The sequence below is a fragment of the Lonchura striata genome, chromosome 7, assembly GCF_050655825.1.
Source record: "Lonchura striata isolate lonStrDom1 chromosome 7, ASM5065582v1, whole genome shotgun sequence".
In the NCBI taxonomy this organism is placed as follows: Eukaryota; Metazoa; Chordata; class Aves; order Passeriformes; family Estrildidae; genus Lonchura; species Lonchura striata.
In genome coordinates this window covers 26,331,719-26,350,527 of record NC_140709.1, presented here as the reverse complement: position 1 = coordinate 26,350,527, position 18,809 = coordinate 26,331,719, and the positions used below count along the sequence as shown (strand labels likewise).

The 18,809-nt window shown below is 41.3% G+C and overlaps 1 protein-coding gene across 1 annotated transcript in view; it reads right to left on the bottom strand.

Annotated features, from left to right (window-relative positions):
- Nucleotides 1-18,521, bottom strand: part of CCNYL1 (cyclin Y like 1) — a 33,493-nt gene extending 14,972 nt beyond the window's left edge. The window contains exons 1-5 of the mRNA XM_031505379.3: nucleotides 18,191-18,521; nucleotides 5,967-6,041; nucleotides 3,688-3,722; nucleotides 1,968-2,068; nucleotides 454-489 (exon numbers count right to left, since the gene is read on the bottom strand). Coding sequence (XP_031361239.2) covers nucleotides 454-489; nucleotides 1,968-2,068; nucleotides 3,688-3,722; nucleotides 5,967-6,041; nucleotides 18,191-18,437 — 494 coding nt within the window. The 5' untranslated portion in view covers nucleotides 18,438-18,521. The remainder of the gene's footprint in view (nucleotides 1-453; nucleotides 490-1,967; nucleotides 2,069-3,687; nucleotides 3,723-5,966; nucleotides 6,042-18,190) is intronic.
- Between the last annotated feature and the right edge of the window lie 288 nt (nucleotides 18,522-18,809).

Here is an 18,809-nt window from a genome sequence, read left to right as displayed (position 1 = left end):
AGCATTACTTCAAAAAGTCAGCTGTAATTCAGAAGCATATGCTGGAACTCGTTGTAATGGCAAGAATGATTTGTACATGGACAGATTTCCTTCACCCACCAAAACTAATACCTCTGTACTGAGGAAAAGCTGAACAAAGTCCAAAGGCTAATTTGTGGTGAGTTAAGTGTGTTTTCCTCCCTCCCTGTTTTGGAGTTTTATGTGCCATTGGATGGGTGCATTACTAACCCTTCCACAGCTGCTCAAGAGGGGGTACAAAGAGAAAACAGATACAGCATAAAGTGCCAGAGTTTTCACCTCCTTTAAGTTTCACCAGCTGTCACTGAAGTGACCAAGGCCATATTTGACTCTATGATCCTGAGAGTTTCTTCCTAGTCTTAGTGAGTCTGTGATTTTATATCCCTGGTTCTAAAAGAAAGTAATTATATTTCAGCAAAGGACGAGTTCACTCACCTGTTCTTTATATGGTAGAATATTGCTAATGTTACACTAAAAAAAAAAAAAAAAAAAAAAGACAAATATTTAACAAAGCATTTTCCATGCACACTATTCCACCGCAAAAGCTGTCATTCAGTGGAATGTTACAAATCCATTTTGCAGTGACCTTCCTCTCCCATCCGTAAGCACTACACATCTAATTTCTGATGTTTAACTGTCTGGACAGAAATTGGCCAAATAAAATCTGCCTGCCAAATTACTTTTAGATTAATTGTAAAAGATATTTGATATCAGATATTTGTGCAACAAAATAAGAGTTAAGTGATATTTTCAACATATACCTTAATTTCCTGATTAGATGGTATTTAGCGAAAATGTAGACTATTCCCAACTAAAATGTAAGTTCTCCTTGGTGTTACATATACCATTGCAGAGATTCTGCAGATGTTTTAACCCTGTCTAGTTGTCTAATTTAGGAACTGTCTATAAAAGAGAGTAATAAAGATAGCATTATACCAGCATAATCCAAGAAGTGGACAAGAACAGATTTCAGTCTCTGCTAAGTGAGGCAACAGGTTTCATATATTAACCTCATCTACTGTGGCTAAATTTCAGATTCTTCATTCATGGTGGCAACAGGAGCACTGCCATCACAGGACCCTATCATTTAAAGTTCTGATCTGCTGTCAAGTGTACAACACTTCAAAATGGCACAAGCATAATTTTTGGGTTTTGTTTTGTTTTGTTTTTCTCTAGAAAAGGAGAAGTGACATGCTGCATACCTTTGTCTGTAACCAAATTTTAAAGTAACAAACCAACTTAGACATTTCCAAACTCTACTACACTATTCAGTAAAGCCTTCTTGGTCTTGATCTACTCAGCTTTCTGTTCCCCTCAAGCATGATGAAAACTCTTCTCAATTCTCAGCTGGTATCCTCTAAGTGCAAATAACTGACTTTCTGGTACCCAGAAAAATAGCAGCCATTTCCATTGGAGAACATAATTATCACCTACCTAAAATAACAAGTACGTGAAGAACAGGCAGAAAGGCCAGAGCTAAACCCTAAGTCAGCAACATGCTGGTTTTCAACAACTAGAGGGCAGACTAATATCACTTGAAAGTACCAAACACAGTCCTGCAACTTCTCCTGTAACTCCCTCCACACAAAATCCATTTCAAGTTTTCCCAGGTCAAGAATTTCTTGATTTGGCTTTCAGTGTGACCTAAACTCCCCATCTCAACACATACTTTCAAGCCCACAGTGCTGACACGCTTCTGCCCTGCCTCAAGTGCAGGATGAGCACACTTTGAAATGGGACCATCCATGAGCTCTGTGACTGAAACAAGAAGTCGCCCCAGCAGTCAATGTCCAGACCTCTACACCCCTTCCGTGACCAACCTGCAGAAGCAGTGCTGTGCTTCTCCCATTCAAGGGTGCCGTTGGCTTTGGAACAGACAAGACCCCCAGAAAATCCCAAATAACCCTTACAATGCCACTCAAGCCCTTGTTGATGACAAGGGTCCTTACCACTTTATTGTGCTCCTAAGGTTAGGCTGACTGACGGTGCTGTCATCTATAAATATTGTTGAGCATGAGCTGTATTTTTTCGTAAGCTGCCCAGGAGAAACCTTGTTTTGGGGAAAAAGAAAAAAAAAAAAAGAAGAACTGAAATACATTCAAGAAGAGTGATTATGTAAGCTTTTGTTTAGCACACTGAATACTTGGCTTTACACCTCAAGTGGTTGCTGCTGCAATGCAAGCTACCCTATAGCCATCTAGTTCCTTTCTGTAAGATAAATTTATAAACCATCCCTTATAATACACAACATGGTTTTAGATAATTTACAGCAGAAAAAGCTGGGCTAAAGCAGCAAGTCCTGATTTTCTCAGTTCTCTCCCTTTCCATTCTTGTCAGTTTGTGTCCCAGTCTTCACTCTCTGTGATGTACTCTATTAGATCTCCCTGTGACTCCATAATCACTTTCTCCCTTCTTTGACACCCTACATCTTTACAGTTTCTGGTTATCCAGTTTAACATTGGGGGGTTTGTCATGTTACAGTTTCAAAAAAAAGTAACCTTTTCCTGACATGGCTCCCTTCATACATATCCTGTTTAGCATCTGGAATCTGGAAACAGAGTACTGCTATTACCCTTACTTTTACTATTATTACTTAGAGCCAGCAATATGCTCCATCATCCATCCTAATCTTGTTCATTCTGTATTGTAAGAAGTCTTCCAATATAACCCTACCCAGGCATTTTCAGAGAATGCTTTGCACTAGAGATAGGATGTCATAATTGAGGGAGGAATTTTAATCAAACAATTCAAGATTCATTAGTTTTCACCAGAATTTTTTAAAATGCCTTGTCTAAAACTTGAAAGTCTTAAATACAAAAATGTTGATACCCTTCAAAACTCAACAGCTGCCTAGGAATATCTCCCATTCCCACTGAAGTTTGCCAGCAAAAACACTCCAATCACACTTCACCTCACTACTGGCAGACTAAAGCTGGAATTGTAACAAAAAAGAGAGGAAAAAAGGGAAAAGAATGACCCCCACTCTTTGCATAGTCATGCAAAATAAGATACTTCAAATACCATTATCTTCCCAGTACTTTATCAGCAGACACTTTTGGTATTTTTAAGCTTTATGTTACTAACTTCCATTCTTACCTTTACTAGCCAATGATTTTTTATCCACTTATTAATGACATTGCATCTTTTTTGTTTTTGCTTTTGTTTTGTAGTGAAATGCCCAAACCAACTAGTATTTGTGGAAGAAGCTCAGAGCATATTTTCAGATTTTAAAACTAATGGAGTATCACTTATTTATCATACTGATGATATTTGTTCATTGTTCTCTTTTCACACTGGATACACTTCCTAAAGTAAGTCTTGTGGCAATACTCAATCAGCAGTCTTTCAAGACTTGTCATCTCGGCTAGGAAATTAATGCAGTTTTATTTCTGTTTAAAAAAATACAGACAAGTTGGCTTATATTTTCTTTCTGAAATACTTAAAACTGACAACAAAAATTAATCTTTATTATTTTGACATCAGCCATTCTATGCTTTGTGATATTGGACCTGTTTATTGCTTAGAGATGGGTGAAGATAATTCAGTTTTACCTTTCTAAGGAGGATTTGGAACATGTGTAAGACTATATACCTAGAACTACTACAGTTGTTTCCTTGAATTTGTCTTTGGCCCATATCCTAATATTTACACAGAATCCAATTTACTTACATGATTTATATGGTTACTCTTCCTCTTCTCTCGCACTAGAAAGAAGGAAAAAAACCGTGAACTGAAAAGTTTCCCAATTTACATTCAATAAAGTAATTCTAATGACCTAGTTTTCTGAAGTATGGGAGTTTCAAATATTATTTTAGGTATCTGGAAAAGTAGTTGGAGGAGAAAACACCATGTTTTATCAAGCTAGTAAGCTACATGTCTTTCTGTCTACCCACATGTACATTTAGGAACAACTATTTCCCATCACACTAAGGGGAAAAGGTCTCAGCTTTGAAAAGATGCTGTGTATCATGAAAACCAGGATGATTTCAGATAGTTCAAACAGAATGTCCAACATTCAACAGCAAGCAGAAGCAAAACCAGCACACCCGGAGCCTACCAAAGGCACACAAGGAGGAAGTAAGGTGCCCAGCATTTTTTAGGTGTTCTCTCTTCTCCTATTGCAGAAAGTAAAAGGTTATTTCATATACAGGAGATGCTGGCACAAGCTGTGCACCTATTTATCATATAACTGAAACCATGTCATTTGATAATTTTAAACTGTGTTAGTCTTTCAAGAGAGACTGCAAGGTTAAACTTCCAGCTGTGACAGCAGCAATACAACAGCATGTTAGGGAGTGCTGAGAGCTGCATACGTGCACAAAGTACACAAATGTGACCAGCATGGACAGGCACATTTCCAAAGTTCTAACTTCAGATCATTACCACTCTTTAGCAGGACACATTCTCCTACATATGTAGAAAAATTGACAATTGGAAAAGAGTATCCACATTTTTTTAGTCTTTCTTCATAAATCAAAACTCAATCCTGATAACATCTCACTGAGAGAGAACTTATGGATATTAATTTTACTAATTCTATGGAAGGTCAACTAAAGAAGAACAAGGAAAATTAGAAAATAAATTATTCTGCCCAACTTTTCCATAAAAATTAACTAATTTAATACAGACTTCAGACAATAGTTTAATAGTTACTACCTCACCTAGAGAAGTCTTTTTCTACATGAACACAAGTCTATGCAATTCAATACATTTTATTTGAAAAATCCAATTAAAAGCAATACTAGCCCCAAGAAGGCTTTTCACCTAGTTTGGGCATTTTCTGCAGCAAGGCTGGAAGGCTGCACAGTGACAGCGTTTGTGAACTCTGTCAGTGTGTGAGCTGCTCCTTCAGCACTGCTCATCTCAGAGGTGTCTGAAATGAGCAGGTCACACCCTCTGGCTATTGAAGACTGACCTTAGAGGCCCAAAAAAAAGAGGTGTTTACATTTCCTTGGTATCATCTCTTCTGGAGAGCCAGCTAGTGCTTGTTCCCACTGCTCACAGATTTTCTGAGCACTGCAAAGTTGATACAACTGACAATTCTACCACTTGCCACAAGACTGAATAGCAGGACAGCAACTGACAGACCTGTCAAAATAATTTTCTGTGGCAAAGCTGTGCCAAGTTAAAAGACACACTGCAGCTTTCCATCAACACATCCAACCTCAAGTGCATCACTTTCTTAGAAAAACAGTGCTTCAAACAAGAACCAACTATAAAAGAAACAGCATTTTAAAAATATTATCTTAAACTTTTTTTTGGTTGCAACTTCAAAATATCCTATTATCAGAATTTGACAACAGAATTTTTATATGTGCAATATAGAAATGCCTCCAGTTTCTAACAGCCTTTTGGAATGCACAAGCTATAGTAATTGTTTCAAAATTTAGTTACTATGTAAAAACAGCATCTGCAAAAATTGAAAATTGAGTTACTATGTAAATAAAGGATCTGCAAAGAAATTGAGATTCCCAATACATCTATATAATTAAAACTGGGATTGGAGAATATTTATCCTCTGAAACTATTTAAACATTTTAAAACGACATATGCAAAAGCAACTGGTATAGACTAATGGCTGAGACTTCTTATTTATTAAAGAAGCATAGTTTTTTTCCAACTACAATTCCTTTTAAAACAATTTTTGAAACAGTCCTTGGTTGTTAAAAAACCCACCATTGCTTGAAACTTGAATTACACTAATGAAGAGAGCCTTGCTCCTTCAGACTACTAGGATCTGCACTCTGAAATCTGATACTTAAGCTTTTAAAGATCAAGTGATTTTAAGTGTTAAGTAAAATGGTCTACAAACACGTTTCTGTGTAAATACATAAATTACTAATCGCTATGCTTTGAAAGAACTGAAGCACTGTTCTTGAGCAGTTACTTTTGGTTATTTTTCCAATTTTTTCCTGTTTTTTGTTAAATTGGAAAAAACCTTAGCTTACCATCTGTTTGTGACTTGCTCAGGAAAATTGTGCTTGCTCTGGGATGATCAGATGGATTAGATTCCAAGGCTAAATCTGAAATAGGAAGGACAAAAAAAAGGAGATACCTTTAATAAAAGATGATAACTGCAACAATTCCCACCCAGCCTCAAATTGCTCAAGCACAGTGATGGAAACGAGATCAGCGTCACATAGAATGGGTTGTCTCTCTGAAACAGAACTGTACTTTTGCCAAGATTAATAAAAATTTTACATTCTTCCCTCTGAGGAAAAAAAAAAATGAACAGGGAGATCTCAAAAAACCCATTTATCTTCAAAAGTCAATCTGTGCCCCTGCATGTTAGGATAGCTGGGTGTGGGGCATGTGCTCAGTAGTAAGCAGAAAGTGAGAACTTTATCAAGAGAATAATAAAAAAAACCATACCAAAGCAACAGAAAATTATCACTGTTGATAATTTTTCTTATCTTTCCGGAACTCTGTAGTCTTTCCCTCTATGCTTTATGTACCAAATACAGCAGGAAACAATCTCTGTGGTCTTACAAAAGAACCTAATAAGTAACATTTACAGTTCTGATAAATATCAAAACATGAAGCTTAACTATGCAGTTCTTTTGGAATTTCAAATAAAACCATGTAAAGCTAAAACTACCAAACGACTGCTTTAATCCTTTGCCACAACAGAGCAGTGATGGCATTAGAAGAGGATATATTGCTCCCTTAGATTAAGATGAAAGTGATCACAAATGTTGGTTGACGAAATTGTGGCCGTCAAGATGAAATTCGGAGCTGCCTTAGCTTTGACAGAAGAAACAGCTTTTCCAAGGAAGTCATGCTGCAGACACAGTGACTTATGTGAACACAAGAACACAATCTAGGGCTGTGATCCTCTAAGTCCTGCAAAGGGCAATTTTGCATCCATTTACAGTTGTCACTCTTATGCCATGCCAGCCATACAAGCACACATATTTGTGCATGAACACTTGCACTTTGCAGTGTTCAATCTGGGACACCAACACAGCTGCCACACCCCTAAAAAGAAACGCCATCTAAGAATTGCCATCAACTTTTAATTAAAAGACCCCATAATCTTTTATGCACTCAACCAACAGAACTCTGCCAAACCACAGGCTGCCTGGGTGCTGAAGTTTTAACTGTGTGAATGTGCTACTGCACCTCCCCACAACCCAGCCACAGCCCCCATGCTCCAGCAAGGGACCGTAACTGCAGAAGTCCCCAGCACTCCGCATTGCCCAGTCCCACTGGTGCACAACACCCTGTCAGACCTCCCGTGCTTTCCAGGGGCTGGGCTTTGCAACACTGCTGACCTCAGTCCAGCCCTCTTGCTCTGGCACCAGTCCAGGATGTGGGCCACATAATTCTCAATCTCTACTGTTTAAGTACAGTAGCCAACATCTGTTTAGGAACACCAAGACTGTTCAAAAGAGAATTCTCCCCTTCTCTCAAAAAGGCCAGTCAGCCATGAAAGCAGACCATCTTATGAAATTTTAAAAAGCTAAATTTCAAAACCAGTATTTCTACTGTCACCTCACTGTGCTCATTCTCAGCACACAGTGAACAGATACCTGAGTTTATTCATACAGCAAAATGTAAGAAGTCCTGGCTTAGATGCCCTAGAGCAGAATTTGCCTTGCAGCTCATACCTCAAGTATTTCTGATACACAGCTGATTCTCTGAAAAAATAAAAACCCCAGCACGCAATAGCTATCATGCCATACTCCCACATTTTAAGTACCACTTGTTGCATCTTAACAAAATAGTATAACTTGTTTAAAATTTGTCCACAAGTCTGACAAGTTTCTAACACAGATTTAACAAAATTATGTTTAAGAGGCAGCATACAGCTTCTAATGCTAGCACTGCATTAACAAACAAACCCAACACAAACAGCGATTCAGAAGCGTGAGTATTTTGCCAGCGTACAAGTGACTGAAGTATCATCAACAGGCCAAACAAGACTGGAATATGCAGACTTAAAATATAGATTATTATCAGCAAGTTATGATGCAAACACAGCAAACAACTCAGAACTTACTTATTTACAGTTCAGCATTAATTTTTAGAATAACTGGGTATGTCAAGTTAGAACGGATCTCAGAGGTCTCCAATTCAACCTCTTGCTGAAAACAGAATCAGCTTTTGGTAGAACATGAGCCTTGAAAACTTCCAATGAGGGTCCACAGAGCCTAGACCACCTTTCCCATTTGGGGGACTAATACCTACAGGCCTATGAGACTCACTATGGAATGGTAGGTAAGAGCTTGTAGGACTGTACAAGTCTTGGGCCATATTTAGGGAAAGGCAGCAAGGAAAACTGGGGAGGAAAAAGCACAGGAAAACTGAATTAAAAGGCAACTGAAGTGAATTAAAAGGCAACTGAAGTCAGTAACTCCTAACACAGGACTCCATGTTTCTCCTGGCTGAATTTCATAGGGTTGGTGTTGGCCCAGTGCTGTCCAGGTCCTTCTGAATAAGCAGCCTCCAGCACATTGACTGTTGGCTGTCATCTGCAATTTGGGCATCCTCCATCACCGCCTCCAGGTCACTGATAAATATTAAACAGGACAGATTTTTTTTTCCCAGGGAAGAGACAGTAGAGGATAACACCCATCCTCCCTCACCTCACTAAAAAATACACTACTATCTTGATGTCCCTATGGTTTTGATTTACTTTGAAACCATGTGACTTGTTAATGCTCAGTTCTTACACTGTTTCTGCCTCTTCTTGTGCTCTGCCAGTCCCATATCCATGCCTCTTACATGTTAGAAATCAGGTCTAGGACTAAAAGCATAAGAATGAACATAACCAACTTTCATCCCAGACAAGCAGTGTCTGCAATATCTTCTTGTCATTCCACGCAAGAAGATGCACAGCACTGCAGCATCCACTGATGACACAAAAATTGACAAGGCCACATGAGTCAACCCCTGAACCAAGCAGACCCACACATTTAAGGAGAGGAGCAGAACTGAAAGGATCATCGACTTCAGTGGCTCCAGTTCCATAATGGCTCTGCCAGTCACCAGGAGCTTTCTGCTGGATGAAGCCAGGTTTAACAGCACCCATAGCACATTAAACCCACAACACAGATTATACAACCAGAGTTAAGGTACTAATAGTACAAGACACATCATCTCAGTAGGAAATCACATCAGAAATGATCAAAACCAACTGCAGCTGGGTTTGTTATTCCAGGATAACATGGCACAAGCAGACACAGTGTACCTGCTTTGGTCTGGCAAGAGACTGCAAAGAAAGATGCATTTAACAGACCACCTCTCTGTAGTTTTCCCCATATAAGCTGCCAGAGAATTTTAACCATCCTGCCTGTGCCATTTCCCCTGGACAATGTTTTTTTCTAAGCAATGGAAAAAGCAGCCATGTAATTTGCTCGTCCTAAACTGCCAGTGTTGCTCATGAAATAGCAAAAAGCAACAGCAATACGGCTGAAGGAAACATAAAGCAAGAGACAGATAAGGGCATGAGCAGAGGTAAAATTTAATGGGAAACAGCAAAAGGAAAGGCAAAGGAAGAGATAAATCTGTCTGCAAACAATTTGACTCACAACCAAGCGTAACTCCTAATACTTCATCCTGGTAGCATTTATGAGTCCAAAGCCCTGAAGGTAAGGGTAAGCCTTGAGCAGGAGTTGCACTAGAAGTTGTATGACAGAAAACTCAAGCTTCACACTAAGCTAATATAAAAAAACCCAAAAAAACCCCCACAACAAACATGTATGACACAGAATAAACAGGAATAATAGGAATTAAAACACGCAGAAACAAGAATTAAAGAAATGAGAGGAATACAGGACGATATAAAAAGCAAGAAAACAGCCCAGAACATTTTTGTTCTAGAGGCTATTAACTCAATAGAAATCAACACACTTTCTATCAGACACTCACACTTAGTGATAAAGGGGTGAGAAGGGAAGATTCCCACCAGAAATTAGGTCTATGAGAGCAGGACAATAATGGTGCTGCACAAGGGCCCTTCACCTGTCTGAGAGCAGTGTGTTAACAACAATCCACCCCTTATTTCTCTGCATCTCTCAGAGCCATTTACTCATGTGTACTACCAAGCCTGTCAGATCAACCCTGCCTCCAGGTGGAGCAGAGAGAAGGCTGAACTTGCTTCCCTCTGCCACAGATCCCCCTTTGAGGAATCCCTTGCAGCTCGCTTGCACTTCAGACAATCTCAGCCAATCTCAGCACAAACAGTTCCCCACAGGGCAGATCACATCAGCTGTAAAGGCAATCCTCTGCCCTAGCTCAAGGTCTCACATCCTTTCCACAACACAAAACCCACATAAAGACATTACTTTTATCCACGCTGTCTAAGAATGTGTGTAGGTTTTAGGAATTTATAACGCTAGCTACTTATCTACGGTTTACACACCTCCACGGGTGATTTCTAATTATTACAAACACATTTTACACATTGCATCGTGCTACACGTATTATCCTGTGAATAAAGCTGACAGTCAAAGATGACACTAAGCAGCAGCCCTTTGACAATTTCACTACTTCAGAACAATAAACTATTACATCTCCTTTAGCAGTTTTAGCCCCATCCTTTGCTTTGCTAGACAGCAGTAACATTTTGATACAGCACAACTTTAAAGCATTAAATAATACAGTAATCTCTTTGCTGTAAATTGAATTTTGTCACTTGCTCAATGACTTACTAGCTGTGACTAATGCTTGAGTTTCCTTTGTATTTCATTACCTTATGCTGTAAAGATACAAGCCACTTAACACTCCCAATAAAGATGTAAAAATTATAACAAATTAGATGATCTAATCTGCCAATCAATTTCAGAAAGTCTGTTATTCCTAACAATAATTTAATATAAAATTATTTCTCCTTCAAATTATGTTACTCTAATTCTTTTCCCAGAACCTTTTAGGAAAGTTACAATTCTGATTTCTGCATTTAACTTGCTCTGTTTATTTGTCCCAGCCACTCCATATGCACTAGAGAGCCTGGCACACATAGGTTAATTTCTATTTGCAACTCTCCTTGTTGAAAGATTGTTAAAAGATGATTTCTAAATATTGTGAATTTACACAATAGACACAACAGAGATATTCTAAAGCTATTTAATAGCTGTCAGTTAATTTTTGTGGCACTACTACAGAAACAGTAATATCATTACCAATACCCAGCACATATCTAAGTACACACTGATGTTTCTGAAGGATGCAGAAATTACTTCAATACACAACAAGCTCTCTTAATTAGAAAGGGATTATTTGCTCTTTTACACCACACTGTAGAGTTGGGCTGGAGAAACTAACTTCAGAAAGCAAAAGTACATATATATATATATATATATATATATAAAATACTGGAGACTACCTAGGGTTTAAGTAATTTGTTATTTTCTGTGGATTAAAAAAAATCAATACCATATTAATACATGTTCTTTAATTTCTCCATACCACTCTGTAAAGCCTCCACAGGACATCCCAACGTGATCCTATTGCACCCTGTTCACAGCCCCTGCTGGGGAAACAGGGCTCAGAGATCTGTTCAACTGCACACAGCACAACACCCACCCTCCCCTTCTGGGACCAAACGGAGCTCAGGAGGCTTCCACACATTTCCTGATGTACATGCCAGGGTTATAACCACTTCCACAGATTTCAGCCAAGGCAGGCTATCAGGAGTGCCCCAAATTCCACAGCAAAAGCAGAACAAGTTAAAACACTAGTAAACAAGATGCCCCTAAGATTTTATCTTTGAATTAGAAGGAAAACAGTAGCTCACAAACTAGAATGCAGAAGTAACTAACATTTTGTTAGGGATGTGTTCCTGTACTGCATTTAACTTAGGACCATTTAAAGGACAAGGAGAAAGAATTAGTTCTATGCTGTCACTTTTTATTCCCCACACTGACCTTCACAGGTAACACAACTCACTATCACCAGAGGTTAAAGTCAAAGTCCACAGCTCTAATTTTCTAACTAGTAAGTCAAAACAAGACCAAAACAAAACCTACAAAAAAATCCAAAACCCCTCCCAGCCCCCCAAAAAACAAAACCAAAACCACCAAACCATAAAAAAAAAAAAAATTGCTATACATTAAAGAGTAACCAAATTTTAGAATCTTAGATCCATGCTGACAACAGCAGGCACAAGGAAACACTCCTCACATGTTCTCTGCCTCACTTCCAAGCCATAGTTCAGAAAGCGGAACAGATGAGTACCAGAAATTCCAGTCTCAGGTTGTGCCTGCAGGTGACCAAAGCAAGACACACTGCAGTGTTTGCTGGTGTCACATGCCACCTGATGGACTGGCACGTGGTACATTTTTCACCTCTTCCAATTGTTCACATTTGCAAATTTCAAATGAAGCCTGGACCTCACCTGCAGTCTGTTCTGTGAAAGAAAAATAACTATCCACGTAACAAAACATGTCCAAGAGCTTTACAGAAAAGCTTGTTTTAGTCTTTGAAATATACTGGCATTCAGCAGTTTATTATCTGAGCCTGACGGACACATTTCATAACAAGCCAGTGTTAGCTTTCATACTGGAAAAAAATCAGCAATGTTTGATTACTGCAATAATATGAGACCCTTTCAGAACTCCAAACAGAGGCAAAGCTGTGCTATACACACACAGCTCATCAAACATTGTAGAACACTACCTGGCTGACAGGGGGATTTTTGTGTAAGCTGTTAAGGTAATCCTGATATTCACACCACCTGCAAGGAAAAGCTTCAATTTTATTCATCTGGTTTTACTACACATTTAAAGAAATAGCACCAAGATTTTTTACATCATTACCATCCTCACTTATCTCTTGAAATCAAAACATTCAGAGTTTTCTTCTGAAAACATTATTTTTTTAATGAGTGAAATAAAAGTGCACATTCAAACTCTAGATGTAATGAAAAAAAAAAAAAACAGATGGGTTTAAAAATCTCAACATAAATTTGCTGGCAAGGATCTACAGATGCAAGGTCTGGATTCTTAATGTTTGGTATAATTTCCCTCCTGCTTCCCACAGTAACTTTTTTCTTCTCCCTGTATGTGGAAGAAACATGGCTAGAAATGTTAATTTAATGTGCAATATGAATCTGGGAGGAGTAGGGTTTTGTGTTTTGTTGGCTGTGCAGGAGTTCATTCCCCTGTTAGTCAGCTTTTTGGTATGACCTCACCACAATGATCACACTTGAGAGAACACATACTTCTAGCCACAGAACTTCTGTTGTTCTACATCTACCCTGCAGGTAGGAGGGAAAACAGAAAATCTCCTGAAGAAAGCCAGCAGAGGATAAGGATGCTAGAGTTAAGTCTCACAGAATCAGTTAAAAATGAATTCAGTTTCCTTAGTTCTGTAAGTCTCATCAAACTTCTCTGATTATATATTTCCTTTCAATACCTGTTATGCTGAAAGCCTGAAGAAACACACCAGAAACACAAATCAGTCTCCCTCCACATGAGCTTCATGTACATATGTTCTATACCAACTACTCTTAAAAACATAAGGTTTACTTGCTTGCTGCAAAAGTCTCCAAGACTTCCTGAAGGGAAAAAAAAAGGATAAAGGATTCCTTAGTTGCCAGCAGCATCCAAGCATAAAAAACAGAAATAAAAATACTGCACTGATGAATTTTTTTTTTCAAATTCCCAATTCTGTAGGTAAATTTCGTTGCTGTTCCTGGGTGACTTTGTGATTCAGTCATTTCCACTGCAGGTACTTCACAGATTGTTTCTAGAGGCCATGGCATCAAGCTTCTTAAGGTAACAACATGGAAGGTGCTTCAGGCTTACAGCAAGTCCAGTACTTCATACTTGTCAAGATCACAGACTATCTGCAACTGCTACAAATACCTTTGTAATGAATGTCTAGTCAGTTTTTGGAAAGGGATATTGACAGTTATGGGAACCAAGCCTGAGTCTAAGTTAGGTCAAAAACTCAGTAGCAACAAGGAAAAAAGGAGGGGGAATACTAAGAAAAGGCATCATTTGGTTTTTAGCTCTAGCTTCATGTTTGCCCAGACAACAGTATTTTTCAACCTATGCAGCTACCAATCTTCAAATACAGAGGAACAAAAACCAACAGAAGATGGTTAAGCCTCTCCTGTGATGAAACTGCTGGCACCAAAAAGCTGATTCTTTGCACCAAACTGTTTTAACTTAACTAACATTTTAACTAGGATTTTAAAAATAATCCAACAACAAACAAATCTCAAACTAAAAAAATAAACCAGGAAAAAACCTCCACCCACATTCCTGAAATAAGATGAAATTATATAAGAGAAACAAATGAGCAGTATGTAGACCTTCTGCAAGGAGGCTTATAGACAAAATATCTGTTCATCTTCAACACTATTTAATAACTGCAGCATGCAGACACCCTGAAGCTTTCAAGTTACTCTAGGCACTAGCCAGGTAAACCTCACTACATCCCTTTTAACTCTCCTCTTCTAAGCTCTCTTCCATTTGCTTTCCCATCTAACCAGTGTGTGACAATCACATTCCAATCAGCTCCTCTCCTGATCCCATTTGCTGTTCCCTCTTACCCCTGACTTTTCCCTTGTCATTCTCCATCTCCAGTTATTCAGGTGAGGGTACGAGGTGGCTTTGTCCCACCACTCCAGCAGGGCAACACTCTTCCCCCTGGTTCAAGGGAATCGCGCAAACCTCTGCTCAAACTTGGTGAACAGCAGCAGTGCAGGGAGATGATTTCAAGTACAAGTGAGAAACATCTTCTAAGCAAGGTCTTGTTCTAGTTTTATCCAAGGATCAATGAATTTTTCAAGAAGTATATCTATGTTTAAACATAGGGATATAGCAAGAAAGTGCCAGCCATAAGTTCTTCCCCCAAATAACTAGAAAAAAAAATCTCAGGGAAATAAAAAGGAAGCCCAAAATAAAGATTAGCAGACATTCATTTTGGAGGGGAAAACCCAAACAACCAAACAAACCCAAACAAACACCAATCCAATCACCACAGCCCAAATGGCATACTAAGATCAAAGAGCTACAATTACTAAAACTAGATAGGAAAGCCTTTTTGGTCAATGCAAACTGTGTTGAACTGTTGATTTAAGGAACACTTAATGCTCAGCTGAAAAGTCAACTAGCTGCTTTAGATTCATGGCAGACTTTGATATTTAATATTAGCAGTAGGCATCAACGTATTTGGAAGAAACTTCTGTTTTCAAAGTTATATTTATTCCTTGTTTACTTAATCCAACGTGCCTTAGCATATCAAATCACAAATTCAGGCTTATTTCTCGTTTGGAGAAAGTGTGTACCAAACAGGTTATGGCTCAGGATCTTGGGCGCCATAAAATACAAGGTCATGTTTTAAATTCTCTTAGTAGAGGATCTGACAAACCTTTCCTGTTTGAATTAACCTTTGTTGAAACATGAGACTTTCAGTTTTACGGTGTTTTAGCTCCATTCCACCTACCACTGACTTTTTTGTCATACATAAACACCACATCGTAATTTGTCCATTTTAAGTGAGAATTTTCTTGTTTCCTTCTGTTCTAATACAGGCAATCTAAGCAGTGCTATCTGGAAAGTAGTGCCTGTTAAGGAGAAGCTACAGAATAATCCTCACTTAAGAGCACAGACCTGTGGGGAACACATTCCACTTGCTATGGAAGAGCAACACAAAGCTATGAAACAACACAAAACAAAAAATCCAAATCTCTCTTGGTACTTTCTGCATTCCTGATACAACAAAAACATTAAATTTTAGCAAAACAAGTGCAAAAGTACTTAAGACTTTAGAACAACAAACAGCACAGAGGTAGAAATGTAAGGAATGAAGCATCTCCATCCCATTCGGATGCTAGCTCTCTGATATATTTAGCTGTTTTCTTAGAAACTCCTAGAACTGGGCAGCATGGAACAAAAATAGCCAAAATGATCTTGACTTTTTTCCTTGCAGCTTTCTCCTTTCTCCCTGCCAAAGGGTTTAAGAAAAGGGCAGTTAGTAGGTTCTCAGCCTCGCTCCCATTACATATGAAGTTTGCATCTTAGCTAGCCTATGATATTATACAATAATCAGTTACAGAAATACATTTTATCCCCAAAATGAAAGGAATACTTTCTAGTAGTCAAGAGCACAGAAAGGTGCAGGCTCTTTGTATGGTTTGGGTATGCCAACAGCTTTTACATCCTAGAGTTTAAGAGGAATAAGCACAGGTATCTGGTTTATTACAGATTTAGTCTTTCATAGGAGGTATTAAATTAAACAGATAGCTGTCTCACTTCTAACTTCTTCATAAAGCCTGTAACACTTGATTTCAAACTTCAAAAATAGTGCTTTACATTTTGAAGTTAACTGCTTCAAATCTATCCACAGAGTGCATACATTTTTGCATACAAAAATCAACACAAGGAGTTTTACTTCTAAGACTGACTATCCAGAATTTTATTTTAATAAAGGTATCAAACTTTGATACTTTCTGCACCCCTAAAGAATTGCATCAATCAGAAAACTTCAAATATAATCCATCACTTGCAGCACATCAACTTTGGAGGGCTATAGCGAACCACATATCACTGTAAAAGTGATCTTTAAAATCATCTTAAACGTATACCACTTATGCAGTTCTAATTTTAGGATTACCTCCTGCCTCAAGACTCAAGTTTCTATAGCCACAAAAGTAAGATTTTTGATGGACAGCTAGTATTTTATTCTTGGACTATACACTTTTATTCAGGCTTGCAAATTCTAAAAAAATGAATACTTCTCTACTTCAAGGCCAGTCTTGAAACACAGATGAATTCACAATTAAATCTGTTACTCAGCACAGCTGACATGATCACATAGTAAAGATTCAAACAAATACAACCCTTATTCCTGAGGAGATTTGTTCAGCTTAGGCATTTTTACTTAGCTTATTAGAATCTTTAGAGTTTAGCTCCTCCTCCCGTAATGAGTTGAGAGAGAATTCTGTAATAATCTTCCTGCAAAAATAAAGGTTTATTTCTCCTAGGCAGCAAACATAATTCCTACTACTGCACAGCTGTCTCAGAGGAGCTCCAAGGGGCTGACTGTTCCATCTCATTTCTGGAACAGCTGCACCATATGGTGCTGTGCAGAACCCTGCAAGTTGAACAATTCCATTTTGGAAGGTCTCCTCACACTCTTCTGCAGCGAGTCCGTTAGCAAAAATTTTTTTCTTAAGTTCAAGAAGAGTATGGATTACAGTGATTATTGTTACTGTATGCACCGTACATTAAAGATGTCAGGCAGGCTCTCTCTTTCCAAGCTAATATATTTCGCATAGGTGTGGTTATATTTGCGAATGGGAATAGCAAGATGTTAATTAAACTAAGTTTTAAATATCATGAGGTGCTAGACTGCGCCGTGCGGCTGCAGCAGCACCACGTGAGCGCCCGGGCAGACAGGAGCACCCCGCAGCCGTCCCAAGGCCCGGGAATTCCCGCAGCACAGCCCGCAGCGCTCCCGGCCCCGGAGGAGATGATGCCTTACGGAGCGGGTCTGTGCGGGAGCCGAGCAGCACACGCGTACTTCCCCATCAGTCCAAGGAAAGCAAATGAGGAACACCGAGAGCTACGCGACAAGGAACGCCGGTGTCATGAGTCCACAGTTACAACCCTGCACAGCCAAGAGGATAAATTACTCACGTCCAGCCAAGGTGATGTCATATGCACACAATCTTTGTAATTCTTAATTCCCTCACTCCCCACACACCCTCTTCCTTCCTCCTGTTCAACAGAGACTGGAAATGCAGCAGCTTTTGCGATCTGCCCGAACACTACGACCGAGTCACGACTCCATAGTTAAGGAGAAGGGAGCAGCCACACTTCCCCACCTCAGCCAGGAGCACCGGGGGCTGTGCCACGTTCTCGCTCCCGACCCCTCTCCGGGACCCGGGCAGGGCTGGGCGCTGCCCGGCAGGGGAGGCGCTCCCGGCCCGGGCGGGGACTGGCCGAGCGGCCCGAGGCTCGTCCCGCGGGCGGAGGTGCCGGCCCGAGCCCGGAGCCGCGGGGCTGTGCCGGCGCCGTGACAGCCGCGGGGAACTTTGGCTGGGGCGCGGCGGGGGCCGAGCCCCGCGGGGCCGGCGGGACCGCGCTGCTGCCCCGCCGCCGGACAAAGGGGCCGCGCCTCGGGCCGCCAGTGCCCCCCGAGTGCCCGCCCGGGCGGAGCGGGGGCACCGAGGGCACGGGGATGCGGTGCCCGCCGCTCCCCGCCCGCCGCTCACCATCCGGGAACTCCCGGTCGCTGATGTGCTGGAGGTGGGGGCCGCCGCCGCCGCCGCCGGGATCCGAGTCCCCCGACTCGGCCTCCGCCGACCCCGAGCCGCCGCCGCCGCCGCCGCCCGCTGCCGCCGCCTGGTACGCGTCCGCCCAGCGATCGGGCCCCGGTGCTGCCCCGCCGCCGCCGCCGCGAGCCCGGCTGAGCTTGGGGCTGGCGTCCGGGGATACGCAGCAGGTGACGGTGTTGCCCATGGAGCTCGGCGCTCCCCCGCCGGGCCCCGGCTGCGCGGCTCCGGGCTGGGCCGGGGGAGGGGAGGCGGGCGCAGGGCGGGTCGGAGCGCGGGGCGGGCTCAGCGCCTCCGCCCCCGCCCCGGCCGCGCGCGGCCCCGCCCGCCCCCACGGCCGCGCGACCGCCCCGCCGCCTCCCGCACGCGGCGAGCACAGGCCTCGCGCGAGCGGCCGCCGGGGGGAGCCCGGGCCCCGCCCCGCCGCCGCCGCCCAATCGCCTCCCGCCGCGGCCCCGCGTGACGGCAGCTCCGCCAATGGGCGCGGGGCTCATCACGCGGCCGCCGCCCCGCCCTCCCCTCCCCTCGCCTTCCCCGCGCGCACGCGCGCGCACGGCCG